This window comes from Hyla sarda, chromosome 1 (assembly GCF_029499605.1).
Source record: "Hyla sarda isolate aHylSar1 chromosome 1, aHylSar1.hap1, whole genome shotgun sequence".
In the NCBI taxonomy this organism is placed as follows: domain Eukaryota; kingdom Metazoa; phylum Chordata; class Amphibia; order Anura; family Hylidae; genus Hyla; species Hyla sarda.
The window spans coordinates 574,330,350-574,353,725 of NC_079189.1; the positions used below are offsets into that span (position 1 = coordinate 574,330,350).

At 45.0% G+C, this 23,376-nt stretch overlaps 1 protein-coding gene across 2 annotated transcripts in view; it reads left to right on the plus strand.

Annotated features, from left to right (window-relative positions):
• The first annotated feature begins 4,362 nt into the window (after positions 1-4,362).
• ME2 (malic enzyme 2) overlaps positions 4,363-23,376 on the plus strand; it is a 59,451-nt gene continuing 40,437 nt past the window's right edge. For both annotated transcript variants that reach the window (XM_056544271.1, XM_056544261.1), the window contains exons 1-5: positions 4,363-4,519; positions 18,706-18,827; positions 19,174-19,307; positions 21,561-21,710; positions 21,916-21,991. In XM_056544271.1, coding sequence (XP_056400246.1) covers positions 18,720-18,827; positions 19,174-19,307; positions 21,561-21,710; positions 21,916-21,991 — 468 coding nt within the window. In that variant the 5' untranslated portion in view covers positions 4,363-4,519; positions 18,706-18,719. The remainder of the gene's footprint in view (positions 4,520-18,705; positions 18,828-19,173; positions 19,308-21,560; positions 21,711-21,915; positions 21,992-23,376) is intronic.

The following is a 23,376-nucleotide window of genomic DNA, read 5'->3' on the forward strand; positions in this document are numbered from 1 at the left end:
TTTCTTTTTGGAATGCTCTCTGATGACATCACGAGCACAGTTCTCTCTGCTGACGTTATTATAATAATAATAATGCTTTATTTATTTATTTATTTATTGTTGTTCAAATTGTTGATTTGAACCCAAGGCCCCAGCACTGCAAGGCAGCAGTGCTAACCACTAAGCCACCATGCTGCCCTTAGCATACATCTGCTATGCACAGTTGCTAAAATGGACAGAGATGTCAGCAGAGAGCACTGTGCTTGTGATGTCATCAGTATTCCAAAAAGAAAGGAATTTCCTATGTAGCATTCAGCAGCTAATAAGTACTGGAAGGATTAAGATTTTTTAATACAAGTAATTTACAAATATGTTTAAGTTTCTGGCACCAGTTGATTTAAAAGAAAAAAGGTTTTCACCGGAGTACCCCTTTAAAAACCCCTGAAAATACCTTTTTTATATGCTCTTCAGTAGCTCAGTTGAAGGCACATGCATGGGAGGTTGTCATAGGCAAGTCCTGGAGAGAGGAGATAAGCAGTGCATATATAATTAGCCATGTGGAAAGTGGATAGAGGGGAGAGGAACAGAGAAAAAGAGAAGAGGGAATGTATCCTCTCTGTTTGCTCCCTGCTTGTGTACGAGCTCAGTGCTCCCTCCCTCCTGCATGTCTGACTGCTCCTACAGTGGTGATCAAAAGTTTGGCCACCCCAGGTAAAAATTTGTATTAATGTGCATAAAAAAGCCAAGGAAAGATGGAAAAATCTCCAAAAGGCATCGCATTACAGATTAGACATTCTTATAATATGTCAACAAAAGTTAGATTTTATTTCCATCATTTACACTTTCAAAATAAGAGAAAACAAAAAAATGGCATCTGCAAAAGTTTGGGCACCCTGCTGAATTTATAGCATGCACTGCCCCCTTTGCAAAGCTGAGACCTGCCAGTGTCATGGATTGTTCTCAATCATCATCTGGGAAGACCAGGTGATGTCAATCTCAAAGGTTTTAAAATGCCCAGACTCATCTGACCTTGCCCCAACAATCAGCACCATGGGTTCTTCTAAGCAGTTGTCTAGAAATCTGAAACTGAAAATAGTTGACGCTCACAAAGCTGGAGAAGGCTATAAGAAGATAGCAAAATGTTTTCAGATGTCAATATCCTCTGTTCGGAATGTAATTAAGAAATGGCAGTCATCAGGAACAGTGGAAGTTAAAGCAAGATCTGGAAGACCAAGAAAAATATCAGACAGAACAGCTCGCAGGATTGTGAGAAAAACAATTCAAAACCCACGTTTGACTGCACAATCCCTCCAGAAAGATCTGTCAGACACTGGAGTTGTGGTACACTATTCCACTATGAAGAGATACTTGTACAAATATGGTCTTCATGGAAGAGTCATCAGAAGAAAACCTCACCACAAAAATCAGCGTTTCAACTTTGCAAATGAACATATAGAAAAGCCTGATGCATTTTGGAAACAAGTTGGAACGATGAGGTTAAAACTGAATTGTTTGGCCGGAATGAGCAAAGGTACGTTTGGAGAAGAAGGGGAACAGAATTTAATGAAAAGAACCTCTGTCCAACTGTTAAGCATGGGGGTGGATCAATCATTCTTTGGGGTTGTATTGCAGCCAGTGGCACAGGGAACATCTCACGAGTAGAAGGAAAAATTGATTCAATAAAAGTTCAGCAAATTTTGGATGCTAACTTGATGCCATCTGTGAAAAAGCTGAAGTTGAAGAGAAGATGGCTTCTACAAATGGATAATGATCCTAAACACACCTCAAAATCCACAGAGGATTACATCAAGAGGCGTAAACTGAAGGTTTTGCAATGGCCTTCACAATCTCCTGACCTCAACATAACTGAAAATAGGCCTATAGGCCTGCTGCAGTATGCTGTGGTATATGTCCGCCTCCTTTTTTTTTTTTTTTTTTTTTTTTTTAAACAGACGCTGACTTGTACCAAGTATATCCTGCATTAAAGGGGTATTCCAGGCCAAAACTTTTTTTTATATATCAACTGGCTCCGGAAAAGTAAACAGATTTGTAAATTACTTCGATTAAAAAATCTTAATCCTTGCAATAGTTATTAGCTTCTGAAGTTGAGTTGTTGTTTTCTGTCTAACTGCTCTCTGATGACTCACATCCCGGGAGCTGTGCAGTTTCTATGGGGATATTCTCCCATCATGCACAGCTCCCGGGACGTGACATCATCATTGAGCAGTTAGACAGAAAACTTCAGAAGCTAATAACTATTGGAAGGATTAAGATTTTTTAATCGAAGTAATTTACAAATCTGTTTAACTTTCCGGAGCCAGTTGATATATAAAAAAAGTTTTTGCCTGGAATACCCCCTTTAACACAGGATATACCCCTCTCCCACCCTCTACACGTAAGGAACAGTTGGGGAGATTTATCAAAACCTGTGCAAAGGAAAAGTTGCCCAGTTGCCCATAGCAACCAATCAGCTCCCTTCTTTCATTTTTCAGAGGCCTTGTTAAAAATGAAAGAAGCAATCTGATTGGTTGCTATGGGCAACTGGGCAACTTTTCCTCTGGACAGGTTTTGATAAATCTCCCCCAGTATTCCCTACTCCCAGTTCCTTCGATTGAAGAGAATAAATAGCAAGCCTGAAGTGTTTGCCCATCAGGCCGAAGAATTAAAACAGCGTCTACTCAAAAAAAAAAAAAAAAGTTTTCCACTGGAGTACCCCTTTAATCTTGAAAGAAGCAGTAAGGCCACGTTAACACATCCGAATTTCCGTGCCAGATTCTGCAATAGAATCCAGCACGGAGATTCTGCTGCGCTGTGCACACGGTGGAATTTCCGTGCCAGATGTTTCTGTCACGGAAATTCCATTTTTCCGTAGTGTGAACATGGCCTAACAGGTTCCCTTGAGTAGTATCCCCCAATCTGAGTTTTCTAGCTGTAGCAAAACTACAACTCCCAGCATGCTGAAACAGCCTTGTAGTTTTGCAAAAGCTGAAGAGCCACAGGTTGGGGGACACTACCCTAAGGCTACAAGTGCAAGCCAAGTGAAATTCTGAGTAGAGATGAGCGAACTTACAGTAAATTCGATTCGTCACGAACTTCTCGGCTCGGCGGTTGCTGACTTTTCCTGCATAAATTAGTTCAGCTTTCCGGTGCTCCGGTGGGCTGGAAAAGGTGGATACAGTCCTAGGAAAGAGTCTCCTAGGACTGTATCCACCTTTTCCAGCCCACGGGAGCACCTGAAAGCTGAACTAATTTATGCAGGAAAAGTCATCAACTGCCGAGCCGAGAAGTTCGTGACGAATCGAATTTACTGTATGTTCGCTAATCTCTAATTCTGAGCTTTTGTCTCGGTTTCACCATTTCCGTAATAGTCCATTTAATTTTGCTCTATGAAAAAATGTGGTTAAAAAAAAAAAAACTAATCGGTTACAGTAATTTTTTTTGTATAATGTATGGGAAACAGATTATGTTGTATGACATCCATTTCACTAAACCCAAAACACTGGGCTATAGTGTGGATGAACAGGAGACCGATGAGGGGTTAATGGGTTAAATACATACCTGCACTCCGGAGATCTGTCCCTCCAAAGATCAGCATCCATCTTCAGTGAATTGCGCTATGGAGGCAGGCCCGACGGCTTAATTTAAATATTCCTTGTCGTGGTCATGTGAGCTGCACCGATTGAGCGATCACGTGACCCGCAACAATTAATATTTAAATTGAGCCATCGGGCCCGCCTCCAGTGCGCAATTCACTGAAGATGAATGCTGATCTTTGGAGGGATAGATCTCTCAGGTATGTATTTAACCCATTAACCCCTCATCGGTCTCCTGTTCATAACCCAGTGTATTGGGTTTAGTGTGGGTGAACAGATGACCGTTTTCCTTTAACGTATACATTTTTTCCTATAAAACGTACACAGTAGACAGATTGCAATGACGCGGTGTGAACACAGCCTTACAGTTACATTACCCAAATGTACTAAACCAGACTGAGGATACCAAATAATCCTAAAGTGCAGCCATATTAAAGAAGAGCTGCAGCAGGTGCAACAGGATCTTTGGTCTCACTATTTGGTTTACAACAAACTCTCCATCTTTACAAGTCCTTACACATTCGTTTTTTTGTATCCTGCGTCCACTTGTAATGCCTGAGGTAGGAATAAATTACCCACAGTTACCCTATCCATAAGGGCAGTCTTGGGCTATTGTTCCATAAAAAGCGGAATAATTTAGGAGACAAGGCCCTCAGGCTAATGCAGCAGGGAAGGGGTTACACCCAGGAAGCCGCCAATAATAACAACGTATCAGTGAGCGGTCAGCGTGTATTATGTAACCTGAGGTGCAGCGCCAGGCTCACATAGCGGTCACAGGTGGGAATGCAGCCTGCCCACGTTTGCGGGGTTTCCACTGGTCCCAATCAGCAGCGCGCCCGGAGCCCCGCCCCTTTCCTCCTTCCCCGGTTGCTCCATCCTGCGCTCCCCGGGCCGGTGTATCCGTCCTGTCTTCCGCCCGGTGTCCTCTCCATGTGAAGGCGCCGCAGGTAAGAGGCTGTGTGCTGTGCGGGAGGAGGCCCCTCCATAGCGGGCTGTACACCGTGTGTCTACGTAGGAGAACTAACAGTCCCAGCATGGCATAGAGGAGGCCGGGACACTGCTAGGGGATAAGTGCTGCGCATTCTGGGTCTCTCGTGTGTTATTACAAATTTACAACAGCTGGAGGCCCACTGGTTGGAAAACACTGCTGTATGCCGAAGAAGTGTATCTGAGCATATTATGTGTGATACTGCCTGAGTATCTAAGCCTGTCGTGTGGCCTGAAATGCTATATCTCGTGATACCATCTGCTGAACTGATGTCTCTAAGCTTATGTGATACTTTCTGGCCTTTCTGATGTATCTAAGCCTGTCGCATGTGTCATTGTCTGCCCAGCTGATGTATCTAAGCCTGTTGCATGTGATACCATCTACTGAGATGATGTATCTAAGTCTATCACGTGTGATACTATATCCCAAGTTGATGTATCTAAGCCTATTGGGGGGAGATTTATCAAAAACATGAGTAGTGGAAGTGGTGCAGTTGCCCATAGCAACCAGTAAGATCACTTATGTGATCTGGTTGCTATGGGCAACTGCACCACGCTTTCTCTACACAGGTTTTGATCTCCCATTGTGTGATACCATATACCAAGCTGATGTATCTAAGCTTATCCCGTGTGTGTGATACACCATTGGCCAAGCTGATGTATCTAAGCCTATCCCCTGTGTGTGTGTGTGTGACGTATCTAAGCTTATCCCGTGTGTGTGTGATACATCGGCCAAGCTGATGTATCTAAGCTTGTCCCCTGTGTGTGTGTGTGATGTATCTAAGCTTATCCCGTGTGTGATACACCATCGGCCAAGCTGATGTATCTAAGCTTATCTCGTGTGTGTGTGTGTGTGTGTGAGATACACCATTGGCCAAGCTGGTGTATCTAAGCTTATCCCCGGTGCATCGGTCAAGCTGGTGTATCTAAGCTTATCCCCGGTGCATCGGCCAAGCTGGTGTATCTAAGCTTATCCCCGGTGTGTGAGATACACCATCGGCCAAGCTGATGTATCTCCCCGTGTGTGTGTGATACACAATCGGCCAAGCTGATGTATCTAAGCTTACCCCGTGTGTGTGTGATACACAATCGGCCAAGCTGATGTATCTAAGCTTACCCCCTGTGTGTGTGATACACAATTCATGTATCTCTCATGTATACACAGTTCATGTATCTAAGTCAGTCATGTGATACCATCTACCAAGGATGTATCTAAGCTGATTACGTGTACTATGTTCTGTGTCTGTACAATACTCCCTCCCCCCCCCCTATTTGGCTGCCATCTGCCTCTGTCCTTCCCCTTTAAGATAACAAATATGGCTGCCCCAGCTTTCCCTCTCTACCCACACACCACCCTGGACTTACTTATTCTTGTATTGACTGTTGCCAGGTTTATTGGCATTGATAGCCAATGTGGACTCTGGACATTCTGGGACTTGTAGTCCCACATGATGCAGAATGTATAGGTTGCCCAGTGTGACACATAGCTGCAGTGTTTCCTGTGCTGGTGGGGGCAGAGCTCCGTGTCGCCATCTGCTTGTGTTTATCCCGGGCACATCTGCCTTGTTATAGATAGTTGTGCAATCTGAGGAAAACTGGCCCCTCCGCTGCCGCCCCCCAATCCTGATAATGCTGCTGCCAGTGTGCCCCCCACCCCTGGTGCCCTCACCGTACCCTTTACCTGGCCTGACCTGAAGCTTCTCTTCATCGGGGCGAAAGAGCAGGTGTTATATTCACCAGTGTTTCCCAACCTATGGCTCTCCGGCTGTTGCAAAACTACAACTCCCAGCATGCCCGGACAGCCGTTGGCTGTCCGGGCATGCTGGAAGTTGTAGTTTTGCAACAGTTAGAGGTCTGGTCTATAGAAGTTCTTACTAACATTTGTACAGCGCCATTTGTTTTATTACAACACAGCTGCATTCCATCACTGTAACTTAGTCAAGTGATCACCAGACTGACTCTTGGTCTGTCCTGGGTCAACGGACTTCCTTTAAACTACAAGATGACATCATCACCTATCAGATATCCCCTGCTAACTCTATCTGTATACTGCTGCTATCTCTATGAGGATGAGGATATATAGTAGTTATACTGTACACCTCCCCTCCAGCTCCAACTGTATACTGCTGCTATCTATGGGATCAGGATATATATTAGTTATACACCTCCCCTCCAGCTCTATCTGTATACTGCTGCTACTGCTGTTATCTCTATGGGATCAGGATTAGGGATCGACCAATTATCGGTTTGGCTGATAATCACGATTTTGGACATTATCGGTATTGGCAATTACCTTGCCGATAATACCCCGCCTCCTCGGCCAGAGACCGCCGCCGCTGCCCCGTTGCCTCCCCCATCCCCAGTTTTATAATTACCTGTTCCCGGGGTCCGCGCTACTTCTGGCTCCTGCGACGTCCTGTCAGTGCGCACAGTGACAGCTAGGACGCCGCCGGAGCCAGAAGTATCACGGACCCCGAGAACAGGTAATTATAAAACCAGGGAGGCAATGGGGCAGCGGTGGTGGTTGGACTAGGGAGGACCTCAGGACAGGCAGGGGGAGAGAGGTGGGTGGCGGCAACGGTCTCTGGCCCCGCAAGAGCAGCTGCAGTTCATTGATTTAAAGCACCCCCTTTAAATCATTGATCTGTGGGGGGTAGGGGGGGGGGGGGTGTTGTGATAGCCGATAACTTATACCGGCGGAATATCGGTATGTTATTGGCTATCTGCCTGAAAGGTTGCAGATTACCGGTAGAGATGAGCGAACTTACAGTAAATTCGATTTGTCACGAACTTCTCGGCTCGGCAGTTGATGACTTATCCTGCATAAATTAGTTCAGCTTTCAGGTGCTCCGGTGGGCTGGAAAAGGTGGATACAGTCCTAGGAAAGAGTCTCCAGCCACCGGAGCACCTGAAAGCTGAACTCATTTATGCAGCTCCAAATTATCCAGCTCCAACTGTATACTGCTGCTATCTCTATGGGATCAGGATATATAGTAATTATACTCCACCCCCCCCAGCTCTATCTGTATACTGCTGCTGCTATCTCTATGGGATCAGGCTATATAGTAATTATACTCCCCCCCCCCCCCCCCCCCCCAGCTCTATCATTATACTGCTGCTGCTATCTCTATGGGATCAGGCTATATAGTAATTATACTCCCCCCCCCCCCCCCCAGCTCTATCATTATACTGCTGCTGCTATCTCTATGGGATCAGGCTATATAGTAATTATACTCCCCCCCCCCCCCCCCCAGCTCTATCTGTATACTGCTGCTGCTATCTCTATGGGATCAGGCTATATAGTAATTATACTCCCCTCCAGCTCTATCATTATACTGCTGCTGCTATCTCTATGGGATCAGGCTATATAGTAATTATACTCCCCCCCCCCCCCCCAGCTCTATCTGTATACTGCTGCTGCTATCTCTATGGGATCAGGCTATATAGTAATTATACTCCCCTCCAGCTCTATCATTATACTGCTGCTGCTATCTCTATGGGATCAGGCTATATAGTAATTATACTCCCCTCCAGCTCTATCATTATACTGCTGCTGCTATCTCTATGGGATCAGGCTATATAGTAATTATACTCCCCTCCAGCTCTATCATTATACTGCTGCTGCTATCTCTATGGGATCAGGCTATATAGTAATTATACTCCCCTCCAGCTCTATCATTATACTGCTGCTGCTATCTCTATGGGATCAGGCTATATAGTAATTATACTCCCCTCCAGCTCTATCATTATACTGCTGCTGCTATCTCTATGGGATCAGGCTATATAGTAATTATACTCCCCTCCAGCTCTATCATTATACTGCTGCTGCTATCTCTATGGGATCAGGATATGTAGCAGTTACAGTCAGGTGTAGGGATCGACCAATATCAATTTTTTTTTTTTTTAGGGCCGATACCGATAATCTGTCACCTTTCAGGCCGATAACTTATACCGATATTCCGGTATAAGTTATCGGCTATTTCAACCCCCCGGCGGGGCAGAAGCCGTTGCAGATCAATGATTTAAAGCGGGCGCCTTAAATCAACTAACTGCAGTGGCTTTTGCGGTGCCAGAGACCACCGCCACCGCCCGCTTCTCCCCCCCCCCCTGCCTGTCCTGGGGGTCCTGAGTCACCACCACAGTTGCCCCATCGCCTCCCCCCCCATCCTCTGCCCACATACCGCCGCTGCCCCATCGCCTCCCCCCATCCCCAGTGTTATAATTACCTGTTCCTGGGGTCCGCGATCCTTCTGGCTCAGTCGGCGTCCTGCGCTGTCACTGTGCGTACTGACTGTGACGTCGCGTTGGGGACGTCACTCGTCATTACGCAGTGCACAGCAACAGCGCAGGAGCCAGAAGGATCGCGGACCCCGGGAACAGGTAAGTATAACACCGGGGATGGGGGGAGGCGATGTGGCGGCAGTATGTGCCCAGAGGATGGGGGGGGGGGAAGGCGATGGGGCGGCGACGGTCATCTGTGGCCAGGGGGCGGGGCATTATCGGCATATCGGCAAGGTAATTGCTGATACCGATAATGTCCAAAATCGTGATTATTGGCCAATAATATCAGCCAAACCGATAATCGGTCGATCCCTAGTGAGGTCCATAAATATTGGGATACAACCCAATTTTAATATTTTTGGCTCTATATACCACCACAATGGATTTGAACATGGTGTGCTTTAATTTGAGGGTATTTACATCCAAATCAGGTGAACAGTGTAGGAATTACAACAGTTTGCATATGTGCCTCCCACTTGTTAAGGGACCAAAAGTAATTGGAAAGGATAATAATCATAAATCAAATGCAGATCCTTTGCAGTCAATTAGAGCCTGAAGTCTGGAACGTACAGACATCAGCAGACGTTGCTGGTTTCATCCCTGGCGATGCTCTGCCGCCTCTACTGTAACGTTCTTCAGTTCCTGCTGGTTCTTGGGGAATTTTCCCTTCAGTTTTGTCTTCGGAAAGTGAAATGCTCCATCGGGTACAGGTCAGGTGATTGACTTGGCCATTGCATAACATTCCACTTCTTTCCCTTAATAAACTCTTTGGTTCTTTTTAGGGATCGACTGATATGGATTTTTTAGGGCCGATACCGATAATCTGTGAACTTTAAGGCCGATAACTTATACCGATATTCCGGTATAAGTTATCGGCTATTTCTCCCCCCTCAAATTAAAGCTGACAATCTGCTGTTAAATCTTGTTTGTTTCATTTCAAATCCATTGTGGTGGTGTATAGAGCCAAAAATGTTAGAATCGTGTTGTATCCCAATATTTATGGACCTGACTGTATATACCTCCCCTCCAGCTTTTTTTTTTTTTTTTTTTTTTGCTATGACTTTTCTTAAATCATGTAAAAAAAATTTGCTATTTTACCACAACTGTGCAAATTGCCATACACGTGTTGGTTTTGCTACAATTTTCAAAAATTGCATCAAAAACAGGCAAAATGCAGTATAAATATGGGGAAAAATTTGTTAGAATTCAATGTGTGAACACAGCCTGAAAACTTCAAATCTTCATAAAGCACATCAGTTGTTGATGTTATAGGTCAAATCATATTAGCCTCATGGTGATATTTCTCTAAAAAATGCACTTTGAATAAGAAATGCATCAAAACTGCACATGCTGTGAACTGACAACAACCCACTTATGAGTTTAGGGTACTCCAGTGGAATTTTTTTTTTTTTTTTTTTTTTTTAAGTCATCTGGTGTCAGAAAGTGATATAGATTTGTAAATTACTTCTACCGGTATTTAAAAACCTTTATCCTTCCAGTTCTTATCAGCTGCTGTTTGCTCCCCAGGAAGTTCTTACTTGTGTAGTTCTTTCCAGTCTGACCACAGTGCTCTCTGCTGACACCTCTGTGCAAGTCAGGAACTGTCCAGAGCAGGAGCAAATCCCCATAGCAAACCTCTCCTGCTCTGGACAGTTCCTGACTTGGACAGAGGTGTCAGCAGAGAGCACTCTGGTCAGACTGGAAAGGACGAACTAACTTCCTCTATAGTATACAGCAGCTGATAAGTACTAGAAGGATTAAGATTTTTTAATAGAAGTAATTTACAAATTTGTATAACTTTCTGTCACCAGTTGATTTAAAAAAAATATTATTTTCCACCAGGGTACCCCTTTTAATCAGTTCACCTGAGTAAACTCAAATACTAGTGGCCTAATTAGATGACCAGGTGAAATGATCAAACACCACACCCTGTCTCTGCAAAGCCAGAGGAATCATGGGAAATGTGGGCAACATTTTAAGAAATAATTTGTCAGGATCTACATCTAATCTGAAGCTCTGCTGACACCTGATCGTATCAGGAACTGTCCAGAGCAGAATAGGTTTGCTATGAGGATTTTCTCCTGCTCTGAACAGTTCCTGATACGAACATCAGGTGTCAGCAGAGAGCACTGTGGACAACCCAAAAAAGAAATTTGAAAAATAAAATTTCCTCTGTAGCATACAGCTGCTCATAAATACTGGAAGGGTAAAGATTTTTTTTTATTTTTTTTTTTTAATAGAAGTAATTTACAAATCTGTTTACAAATCTGGCGATCACGGGGACGGAGCATAGTGCAAGCCTATGGAGGGGGCGTGACAGCAGCGATGTTCCGCTCCGGCCAGTGATGGGTTAAACGCACTGTCATGTAAGAAGGGGTGGAACATCGCTCCGGCCGGTGATAGACTGATGGCTGTCCGACGTTCCAGTCCACAGGAACAGCATGAGGTCGACATAGGTAAGTTAAAGTTTATTTTGTTTATCTTTTGCAGCCCAGGCATAGGGATACAGCGTACAGCAGTGGTCCCAAACCTGCGGACCTCCAGCTGTTGCAAAACTACAGCTCCCAGCATGCCCGGACAGCATGCCCGGACGGATGCCAGAAAGTTAAACAGATTTGTAAATTACCGTACTTCTATAAAAAAAAAACCTTAATTCTTTCAGTACTTATTAGCGGCTATATACTACAAAGGAAATGCTTTTCTTTTTTTGATTTCTTTTGTCACTACCACAGTGCTCTCTGCTGACACCTCTGTCCGTGTCAGGAACTGTCCAGAGCAGGAGAAAATCCCCATAGAAAACATATGCTGCTCTGGAGAGTTCCTAAAATAGAGAGAGATGTCAGCAGAGAGCACTGTGGTCGTGGCAGATAAAAAAAAAATCGCAAAAGAAAAGAATTTCCCCTGTAGTATACATTCACTAATAAGTACTGGAAGGATTAAGAATTTTTTATAGAAGTAATTAACTTTCTGGCACCAGTTGATATTTAAAAAAAAGTTTTCCACCAGAGTACCCCTTTTAAGATGAGGACTTTCTGGTATGTCATCTGATTATCTGCAGGGACAGGATCTTCAGTGTGTATCCGGCTCCAGATGTTATCCCGATTACCTGTAAATCTGTGGATTAGACCCTGCCCACAGGAGCTTACACTCCATTACACACTCAGACAGTGAAAACCTGTTGATCTTTAGACAAAAAGAAAAGAACATTGTTCAGCTCACCACTCGCTATGGACATCAATGGATAGGATTGCGGCTCTCAAGCGGCATTGCAGTTGAACTTGGAGCACGGACAAAGCGGCCGTATCCCGGAAGATATGGTACAAGCAATGAAGGGGGTCCAGCTCACAAAAATAGATAAAACTTAGCTTTTATCTCACATGGGTAAAAAATATGGACAACAAGAAAAGAAAGCAAAAACCTATAGGTGCATTAACCCCTTAAGGACCGGGCGTTTTTTCCATTTTTCCTCTTTCGTTTTTTCCTGCTTACCTTTAAAAAAATCATAACTCTTTAAATTTTGCACCTAAAAATCTATATTATGGCTTATTTTTTGCACCACCAATTCTACTTTGTAATGATATCAGTAATTTTACCCAAAAATCGATGGCGAAACGGGAAAAAAAATCATTGTGCGACAAAATTGAAAAACTACAGCCATTTTGTAACTTTTGGGGGCTTCCGTTTCTACGTAGTACATTTTTTGGTAAAAGTGACACCTTATTTTTATTCTCTAGGTCCATACGGTTAAAATGATACCCTACTTGCATAGGTTTGATTTTTGTATTACTTCAGAAAAGTTCATGCAGGATTTTCCGTGTTCAGGGCGCTATGAGGGCTCATTTTTTGCGGCGTGATCTGAAGTTTTTGTTGGTACCATTTTTGGATTGATAGGACTTATTGATCGCTTTTTATTCATCTTTTCATGATATCATGACCAAAAATACGCTATTTTGGACTTTGGAATTTTTTTGGCGCTTACGCCATTGACCGTGCTGTTTAATTAGCGGTATATTTTTTTAAATCTGACATTTCCGCACGCGGCGATACCACATATGTTTATTTTTGTTTTTATTTACACTTTTTTTTTTTTTATTATTGGAAATGCCGGGTGATTCAAACTTTTATTAGGGGAAGGGATAATTCAAAGGGTTAATGATTTTTTTACACTTTTCTTTTGCAATATTATAGCTCCTATAGGGGGCTATAACATTGCATTAACAGATCATTAACACTGTTCAATGCATCTCCATAGGGATGCAATGATCAGTGTTTTCGGCGATTGATTGCTCAAGTCTGGATCTCAGGCTTGAAGCATTCAATCGGCGATTGGACTGTAGGAAGGAAGGTAAGAGACCTTCCTCCTGTGCTACAGCTGTTATACCGTGCCGATCCCGAACAGCTCCCTGAGCTAGACGGGCACTTTTACTTTCACTTTTAGCCACGTGGCTCAGCTTTGAGCGCGCGGCTAAAGGGTTAATAGCACGAAGGCCGCAGTGGTCTTCAACCTGCGGACCTCCAGAGGTTTCAAAACTACAATGCCCAGCATGCCTGGACAGCCGATGGCTTTCCGGGCATGCTGGGAGTTGTAGTTTTGCAACATCTGGAGGTCCGCAGGTTGAAGACCACTGAGAAGGGATTGACAGGCGGAGAGTTCACTCGAGTATAAGTAGGGGGGGGGGGGGGGGGGGGTTCAGCACGAAAAATCGTGCTGAAAAACTCTGCTTGTACTCGAGTATATACGGTAAATAGCAGGAAATGTGCAGAGAAAAAATACTGCAAACAGATGGACCCCATAAAGTCATCGGGGTCCGTTGTTGTACAGATGACCGTGCGGCTCCATTTTTTAGTAGTGAACAGACCCATAACAGAGCCTCTAACACAGATGTGAACTCAATGTAAGCTGGATCACCTCTTTTAAGAAAGGGACTTTGATGTTCTTGCCCTATTCATCTCAGATTTTAGCAGACCTTAGGTCCCATTCACACTACGGAAAGTAGTGTGATCCTGCCCTGACTATATCTATATATATATATATATATATATATATATATATATATATATATATATATATAATTTGCACATTGGATTTTGTGCAGACGTTTGATTCTATTTGCTCTGGCTGTGTAGGACTGTATGAACCAGGAAGCTCTGGATTTTTATGAAGTTTTATCTGTGACTGCCGTCTTTGGAATCTTCCTGGAATACTGGGTCCTGCTCGAGGCTTTATTAATCAGGAAGCTCCATCCATGTGACTGATGTCTATTAAAGGCCTCACCGCCAGCATTTGGCTCGGTCAGCAGTCTCTCATTTCCGGGACAAACATCTGCTGATATTGCGGTGCTCGGCTCCTGACACTGCTGGTTTCTGTTCCCTGTCACCTTTAGACGCTGTGTTGTGTAAAGCGAGATCCTACCCGTGCCCTACTGAACCAGCCTGTCACCATCCAGAACCGGTAACGGTGCGTGACAGAGCGGGGCAGGATCTGGTCGTCTTCTATGCGGCTGCTTCTTGGCACAAATTTGTATTTGTCATATACTGGAGGCATTTCTCTTTTACTGTAAATTATTTTTTTATTGGGGTTGGGGGGGGGGTTGTTAAGGCTGAGCCAAAGGTCACTTTCTGACAACACATTCCCTTTTAAAGCTATGTTCACATGGCAGATTTGTATAGCGGAATTCCGCGTTAATATTCCGCTTGGATATTCCATTGATTTCATGGAAATATCTGCTGTGGAATTTCCGTTTAGGCTGGGTTCACATCACGTTTTTGCCATACTGTTTTCAATCAGTTTTTCTAAAGAAAACTGGCAAAAAAAAACGGGAAGTATGGGAAAAAGTAAACCGTATGTGTTTTTAAACTGTATACTGTTTTTAAAAGTGCATACAGTTCCATCCGTTTTTATAAAAAAATAAAAAATATAAGTTTTTGAAAATGTTGTCCATTTTTAATGGGAGGGGTGTTGGGAGGGGACTTTAGGATGCAAATGCGCATGTGCAACGTAAAAAAACGTATACGGTTGCCCGTATGGAACTGCATACATGTGCGTTTCCCATTGACGTCCATGTTAAAAAAACAAAAACTTATTTGGTTGCAGTACGGTTTTTAAACCGGAGTCAAAACTGTGGTTGACCACATTTTTGTCTCCAGTTTAAAAACCGTACTGCAACCGCATATGTTTTTTTTTTTTTTTTTTTTAAATTAAAAACCGTAATGCTTAAAGTTGTGTTTTCCAAATGGTATGTCTCCAGCTGTTGCAAAACTACAACTCCCAGCATGCCCGGACAGCCAAAGGCTGTCCGGGCATGCTGGGAGTTGTAGTTTTGCAACAGCTGGAGACCTACTGTTTGAAGAATACTGCTTTTAAGGAACTGTTGGGTTCTAAGATGAATAAAGTGGAGGTGTCTTGTGCTTGCCCATCTATCCTGCTCTGCTGGTCCTGTCCGTATACCTTATCAGGCTAGGAGTCTGTGCAAGGAGTGACCCTCCATTATGTACTTGCCTGCAGGCACGTATTCCTATTGGCTTGTATGGTGAGATAATAAGGAGGTCATGTACGGGACCTGACAGGTGTCCTCACCCTCGTCACTGTCCATCTGGTGCTTTTGTTCTCCTGACATATGTTCGGCCTCTGTAACCTCCCCCCCCCGCCATTACGGGTGATGTCCCTGCCCGCTGCCCAGTACTGACCACAGCAAGGACTGCTGCACTACATACACCAGCCTGGAAAACAGCCTCACTGAACAGAACAGCACCAGGTATTTTATGGTATCTAAACCTGCTCTGCGTTATACTGTCATCTGAGGCGGTGTGTCTGAACCCACTATGCATCATACTATCTGCTAAACCAGTGTATCTAAGCCTACTAGGTTTATACCGTCTGTTTAGCCAGTGTATCTAAACCTACTATGCATCATGCTATTTGCTAAATCAGTGTATCTAAGCCTACTAGGTGTTACACTAGTTTAGCAGACAGTATATCTAAACCTACTATGCATCATGCTATCAGCTAAATCAGTGTATCTAAGCCTACTAGGTGTTATACTGTCTGTTTAGCCAGTGTATCTAAACCTACTAGGCATCATGCTATCTGCTAAAGCAGTGTATCTAAACTTACTATGTGTTAGGGTACATTCACACCACGTTTTTGCAATACAGTTCCCATATCTGGTTTTTGATGAAAAACTGATTCCTCAAAATATAAAGTATATGTTAACTTTTCACTCTATTTTCGATAAAGTTTCACTTGTTTGATTGAAACTGTGCAAAGTCAAAAACCGCATGGTGCAAAGCGGATGGATCCGTACGCACATACGGTTCTGTACAGTTGCCATTGACTCCCATGTTTAAAAAAAAAAAAAATTAAATAAATTTTATATATATATACGGTTTTTCACCGGAAGCAAAAAATTTGGTAGTCTACGGTTTTAGGTATGGGGAAAAAAACGTATAAGATGCAAAACAGACTACAATGTTAAAGGGGTACTCCGCTGCCCTGCTTCAGGTGCTCCGCTCCCCAGCGTCCGGAAGTTTATTGTTCCCAATGCTGTGTGCGGGCTTCCGTGTTCAGGCCCGCCCCCTCGTGACATCACGCCCGACCCCTCGTGATGTCACGCCCGCCCCCTCAACGAAAGTCTATGGGAAGGGGGCGCGACTACCGTCGCGCCCCCTTCCCATAGACTTTCGTTGAGGGGGCGGGCGTGACGTCACAAGGGGCGGCCCTGAACACTGAAGCCCGCACGCAGCGTTCGGAACAATAAACTTCCGGACGCTGGGGAGCGGAGCTCTGGAAGCAGGGCAGTGGAGTACCCCTTTTAAGTCAATCCTTACGTTTTTTTTTTTTAAATGAAAGAAGCGATCTGATTGGTTGCTATGGGCAACTTTTCCTCTGGACAGGTTTTGATCTCCCCCATACTGTCTACTGAGCTTGTGTATCTAAGCTTATTATGGGTGATACGGTCTACTCAAATGCTGTATGAAAGGTGTTAATGTGTTACACTGTGCTGACCATGTGTATCTTAGCCTGTCATGTCAGATACTGTTTGCTGAGCTGGTGTGTGCCCATAAAGTGTGATACTGGTAATTTTGTGTATCTAAGCTTCTAGTGTAGGATACTATCTGTGGGCTGGTGTATACAAGCACTAAGGTGATGTTCACTATCATTATTTGCGGTACAGTTGTGGCACCATTACTATGGATTATGAATTTTTACTTGGATTGGTGAAAATTTTAGAAAATTACAGTAAAAAAAAATGCAACAATACCACAAAATTTACGCAGCATGTAAACACCGCCTAAAGGTTTAGGGGACCCTACAGTTGTGGCCCCTGTTGTTGTCACTGGTTAGTTGTCTGGGCATGGGTGGTCAGCCTACATAGAAATTAATGGGAGATACAGAAACGGGTCCTTTAAGGCAGCAGCATTGGTAAGTGACGACTAGTCGGTAGCTGGCACGCCAACAGTGGGTGTGTTACACTATGGCAGAGCTGGACACTATTTGCCTGCTGGCTGACTTCCCGGATGCCAGTGATTGATAGTCGGGCCACACACTTATTATTATAGGATCCTTCAGCTGTCATTGGGGTGCTGGGCAGGTAGCCATGCACTCAGTAAAAGATAGGCACGTCGCAGTGCTAAGGGCGGGACAGGGTGTGATGCCATGTGTGCCAACCCTGCAATGCAATGTGCAGCTCAGGTTACTGATGCCTTCCTCATCCAGGTCAAAGTAACCCATCTCAACTGTTGTTATAGTACCGAACCAGACTGCTGTGTGCTTATATACCCTACTACAGGATACATAATTCCACATTACTGCTGGTGGCGCCCCCTGGTGATAACAGGAGGTCATTGGAGGGTATGCTTACAAAAATCTAAAGTCCATGAACAGCTGTCTGTGTGTGTCGCTGTCTCTGTGTGTGTCGCTGTCTCTGTGTGTGTCGCTGTCTCTGTGTGTGTCGCTGTCTCTGTGTGTGTCGCTGTCTCTCTTCACAAAGAGATGTCTGAGTGTATTACACAATACAGTGCCCCAGCTCTGCCAAGTTTACTAAGCAAAAATTAAAACGGAGCAATAAATCGAGAACGAAGTTCTGTGACATCTTATGAAACCTTTGGCTGTAATTATAGATTAAAGGGGTACTCCGGCCCTAAGACATTTTATCTTATCTCTTATCCAGAGGATAGGGGATAAGATGCCTGATCGCGGGGGTCCCACTGCTGGGGACCTCCGCAATCTTTCTTTCAGCACCCTGCTATCATCAGCCTCTGGAGCGAACATCGCTCCGGGTCTAATGACTCACGATCATGGGGCCAGAGTATCGTGACATCACGGCTCCGCCCCCCCGTGTGACGTTACGCTCTGCCCCCTTAATGAAAGCCTATGGGAGGGGGTGTGGTTGCCGTGATTGTGATTAATCAGACCCGGAGCGATGTTTGCTCCAGAGGCTGATGATAGCGGTGGCGGTGGGACTCCCGCGATCAGGCATCTTATCCCCTATCCTTTGGATAGGGGATAAGATGTCTTAAGGACAGAGTACCCCTTTTAACCTTATGGTGATTGTCTTTTGTACAGATTCAGCAGAGCCGAGTGTTTCGGATGTAGCTGTGCTTGGATTGTCAGTTGGCACATCTCTTGGCTATATTGCCATGCAGGATCTCTTTATTTACATAGGACTGCAGCTACACTCAAGCTCAAATGTTGCAGTGTCAAAGAAATGACAAAATCAGCTCTGCTTTATCTCTCTCATTCCCCCAGCGTTCCTTTTAGTAGCTTCATCCATCGGCTTTATCTATTTCTATTACTGTCCTTCTTTTCTCTTTTTTTCCCCCCGTTGTCTCCAGTAACTAACATTGAAGTTGTTCTTCTTTCTAGGTTAATCTTCCATAATGTTGTCCAGACTGAGAATCATGGCGAGGTCCTGCGCTCTGGCCCGCCGCAGCGTTCACACCAAAGAAAAGGGAAAAGCTCTTCTGCTCAATCCACGGACAAACAAGGTGAGGAGTGGCAAGGAGAAGCCACGGTGCTGCGGTTGTATTTAGGAACGGGATGGCGGTATCTGTGAGACCCGGTCATATTGTAAGCTTTGCGCAGACGATGGACGTCACATTCAGGTGGTGGCATGTGGTAAGAAAACAGTAAGGGACACCGAGCCTTGGTTCTGGCTGCAGCGCCGGATTGTCGTACCTGAAGGGCCATAATAAAATGCATCCCATCCACATATACAGCCATCAGTCCCCCTCACATAAAGGCCTCATACATATGATTGGGTTGTGTGTCTATTGTACCCCTGCTGCGCCTCTGATAAGCTTTGAACCCATCTTACTCCATGTTGTTTTTTAGGGAATGGCCTTCACTTTACAAGAGCGACAGATTCTCGGCCTACAAGGCCTCCTGCCCTCCAAAATTGAGACCCAGGACATCCAGGCATCCAGATTTCACAAGAACCTTCGGAAAATGGAAGACCCACTGGAAAAGTATGCTATTCATTTAAAAAGGGGGAGGGGACTTTGCCTGTATACCAGTAAAGCTGGCCAAACCCAATGATTTTGGTGGGATCAGTTGACCGTCTTACAGTATGTTCACATCTGTACCACACAAACACTAAGTATGCCACAAACATATTACCAAAACAAGACCCATTTAGTGCAGTGTTTCATAAGTTTCTATATGCCAAAAGTATTGCTAGACAATTGTATATGATTGAAAATGTTTTAAATGTATACCGTATTTTTCGTCCTATAGGACGCACCGGAGTATAAGACGCACCCAATTTTTAGGGGCAAAATCTAAACAAAAAAAAAGATTTTGAACCCAATAGTGGTCTTCAACCTACGGACCTCCAGATTTTGCAAAACTACAACTCCCAGCATGCCCGGACAGCCGTTGGCTGTCCGGGCATGCTGGGAGTTGTAGTTTTGCAACATCGGAAGGTCTGCAGATTGAAGACCACTGCATAGGAGGTAATACTCACGTGTCCCCGCCGCTCCGGACCCGTCACTGCTGCCCTGGATGTCGCTCCATCGCTGTCGCCGTGTCCCCCTCGCTCCGGAACGTCTCTGCTGCCGGCCAGGTATCCTCGCTCTCCGTCGCCGCCATCACGTTGTTACGCACGCCGACGCACGTACGCGACGAGGAAGGAGAGCGCTGGCCATACAGGGGATCCCTGAACCGAGAGGACACCGAGGAGGCAGGTAAGGTCCCTCCCGGTGTCCTGTAAGCACTAACCCGGCTATTCAGTCGGGCTGTTCGGGACCGCCGCGGTGAAATTGCGGAGGTCCCGAACAGCCCGACTGAACAGCCGGGTAAGTGTCACTTTCGCTTGAGACGCGGCGGTCAGCTTTGATCGCCTCGTCTGAAGGGTTGATACAGGGCATCACCACGATCGGTGATGTCCTGTATTAGCCGCGGGTCCCGGCCGTTGATGGCCACAGGGACCGCCGCGATAGGGGTGTATTCGCCATATAAGAAGCACCAACTTTCCCCCCCCCCCCCCAGTTTTGGGGAAGAAAAAGTGCGTCTTATACGGCGAAAAATACGGTACTTTTTTTTTTTTTATCCATATGTAAAACCAGCAGACACTCTCTCCCTCAAAAAAAAACAACCTCCGTAGTCGCATGTAGACCTATACCACACCATATGTCACTAATATACTTCTTTAGGGGAAAAATTAAGTAATTAAATGTATTTATTTATTGTGGTTCAGAAAAGCGTAGTATGCAGAATTTTTCTATACCAAAACTATGTTAAAATCTGAGCCAAAAGTGACAGACTTTTGGCTACAATGGCATAATGGAAGGCAATGGATATACTACCACATACGTTTAGGTATCTTTCCCGGATACTGCTGTCGTATAGATGTGAATGTGTGTAGTAGCATCCTAACTCTTCACTGACACAGATATCAGGGGAGAGATGTGTTGGGCATGTTTGATTTCAACTACCTGATCCCCTTGGGGGGCAATGAGCTGCCGCCAGAGGTATCTGGCAGCAGTTTTCTTCCTTAATAATATTCATAATACATGCAGAAACGCGCTCCCCCCCCCCCAGGAGCGGCGCATCACAAGCTCTGCACAAAGTGGCCCCCTCCATATATCTGTATGGGAGAGCCAAAGATTGCCAAAGACCGGTCTCCCATAGAGATATATGGGAGGGCCATGTCAGCCGCCGCTTCATGCGGGGGTTGTGACGTGCCGGGGCACCGCGCGGATCATCACGGGGGTCCCAGCGGTCAATTCCCCCCCCCCCCTCAAAAAGGGGTATTCTGCTGCTCAGTGTCAGGAACAAACCGTTCCGAAGGCTTTAGCCGGTGTTGGGAGCTCGTGACATCATAGCCCCTCATGATGTCACGTCCCGTCAATGCAAGTCTATGGGAGGGGGCATGACAGCCGTCACGCCCCCTCCCATAGACTTGCATTGAAGGGCCGGGGTGTGACGTCATGAGGGGGCGGGACTATGACGTCACAAGCTCCCGGCTCCTGCATTTGGAACAGTTCCAAACGCTGAGCAGCGGAGTACCCCTTTAAAGAAAGAAAGAGAACGGTCTTTGTGTACTGTCAGCATAATGTCCTCTGAATGCCCATTGTAAACACTAGTTCCTGTTGCGGTATGATTTCTACATTGTAGCAACTTGTGCCTATTTTTTCATGAAACCCACTTTTGCACTCGGTCAGCTGTATGTTAATTATTCGCCCTTTCAGGATGATAAATATTTACCGCCTTCTCTCCAGGTACATCTATATAATGGGCATCCAGGAGAGAAACGAAAAGCTGTTCTACAGGATATTACAGGATGACATAGAGCGCCTGATGCCTATAGTGTACACCCCCACCGTCGGACTGGCCTGCTCACAATATGGACATATCTTCAGAAGACCAAAGTAAGGAAGCAGGGCAAAAGTCTAGGATTTTGAAAATAATAATAAAAAATAAAAACATTTTTTAATTTTTTTTAACTTTTGGAATTTTTCCTTAAATTGTGTATTTCTCACGTTAGTATGTACAGCTTTTAATTTTTCTTCCAAAAAACAGCGCCACACCTGTCCTCGGACAATAAAACACAAGCTATGCTGTATTCTTTCCTAGGGGTCTTTATATTTCCATCCATGATAAAGGACATATCCGATCTATCCTGGAGAACTGGCCAGAAAATGATGTTAAGGTAAGAGTCATAGTTATGTATTGGAAGTACGGTAACTTTTAAATAAATGTTCTTCCTATTCTCAAGATCTCTGCTTCCTGTCAGTGAATGGGCATATTCATGCTAGCATCCAAAGGTGATGAACTTTTATAGAGCAAGTAATTCACACAGCTGATGATCTGTTACAGTTGTATCCAGTCTTGACAACTCCACGTGACCAGAACCCCTAGATGACACGGGACATACCTGTACACCCTTGCAGCCTGGTCTTAAAGGGGTACTCCTCCCCTGGCATCTTATCCCCTATCCAAAGGATAGGGGATAAAATGTCAGATCGCCGCGGTCCCGCTGCTGAGTACCCCCGGGAATCGCCGCTGCAGCCCCCGTCATAATTACTGCGCAAAGCGAGTTCGCTCTGTGCGTAATGACGGGCGATACAGGGGCCGGAGCAGCTTGATGTGATGGCCCCGCCCCTCATGACATCACGGCCCGTCCCCTTAATGCAAGTCTATGGCAGGTTGTCACACCCCCTCCCGTAGACTTGTATTGACGGGGCGGGCCGTGACATCACGAGGGGCAGAGCCGTGACGTAACAATGCTCCGGCCCCTGTATTGCCCGTCATTACGTGTAGAGCGATCTTGCTCTGCGCAGTAATGATAGCGGGGTGCTGCAGCGGCAATCCCCGGGGTCCTCAGCAGTGGGACCCCGGCGATCTGACATATTAGCCCCTATATTTTGGATAGGGGCTAAGATGTCTAGGGGCAGAGTACCCCTTTAAATGTACCAGGGCGTAAATCTATGACCTAATGCATATAGTGTCTATGAAGCGAGCGCAGGAGCTGCACTTGCTTTAGGCGGTGAGTTTCCATTATTCAGCCTATACATGCCTTGGTCAGTGATAATCACAGACTGCATCTAAAGGAAGAAAAGACAGGTGCTGGTGGTTTAATGCTCATCAGACCCCTGCGGCACGATAATGGGGATCCAATAAGTTAAAATGGGTTAAAGGGGTACTCCGGTGAAAACCTTTTTTCTTTTAAATCAACTGGTGCCAGAAAGTTAAACATTTGTAAATTACTTCTATTAAAAAAATCTTAATCCTTCCAGTACTTATTAGCTGCTGAATGCTACAGAGAAAATTCCTTTCTTTTTGGAACACTGATGACATCACGAGCACAGTGCTCTCTGCTGACATCTCTGTCCATTTTAACAACCGTGCATAGCAGATGTATGCTAAGGCAGCATGGTGGCTCAGTGGTTAGCACTGCTGCCTTGCAGTGCTGGGGCCTTGGGTTCAAATCCCACTAAGGACAACAATAAATAAAGTTATTATTATTATAATGACGTCAGCAAAGAGCACTGTGCTCGTGATGTCATCAGAGAGAATTCCAAAAAGAAAAGAATT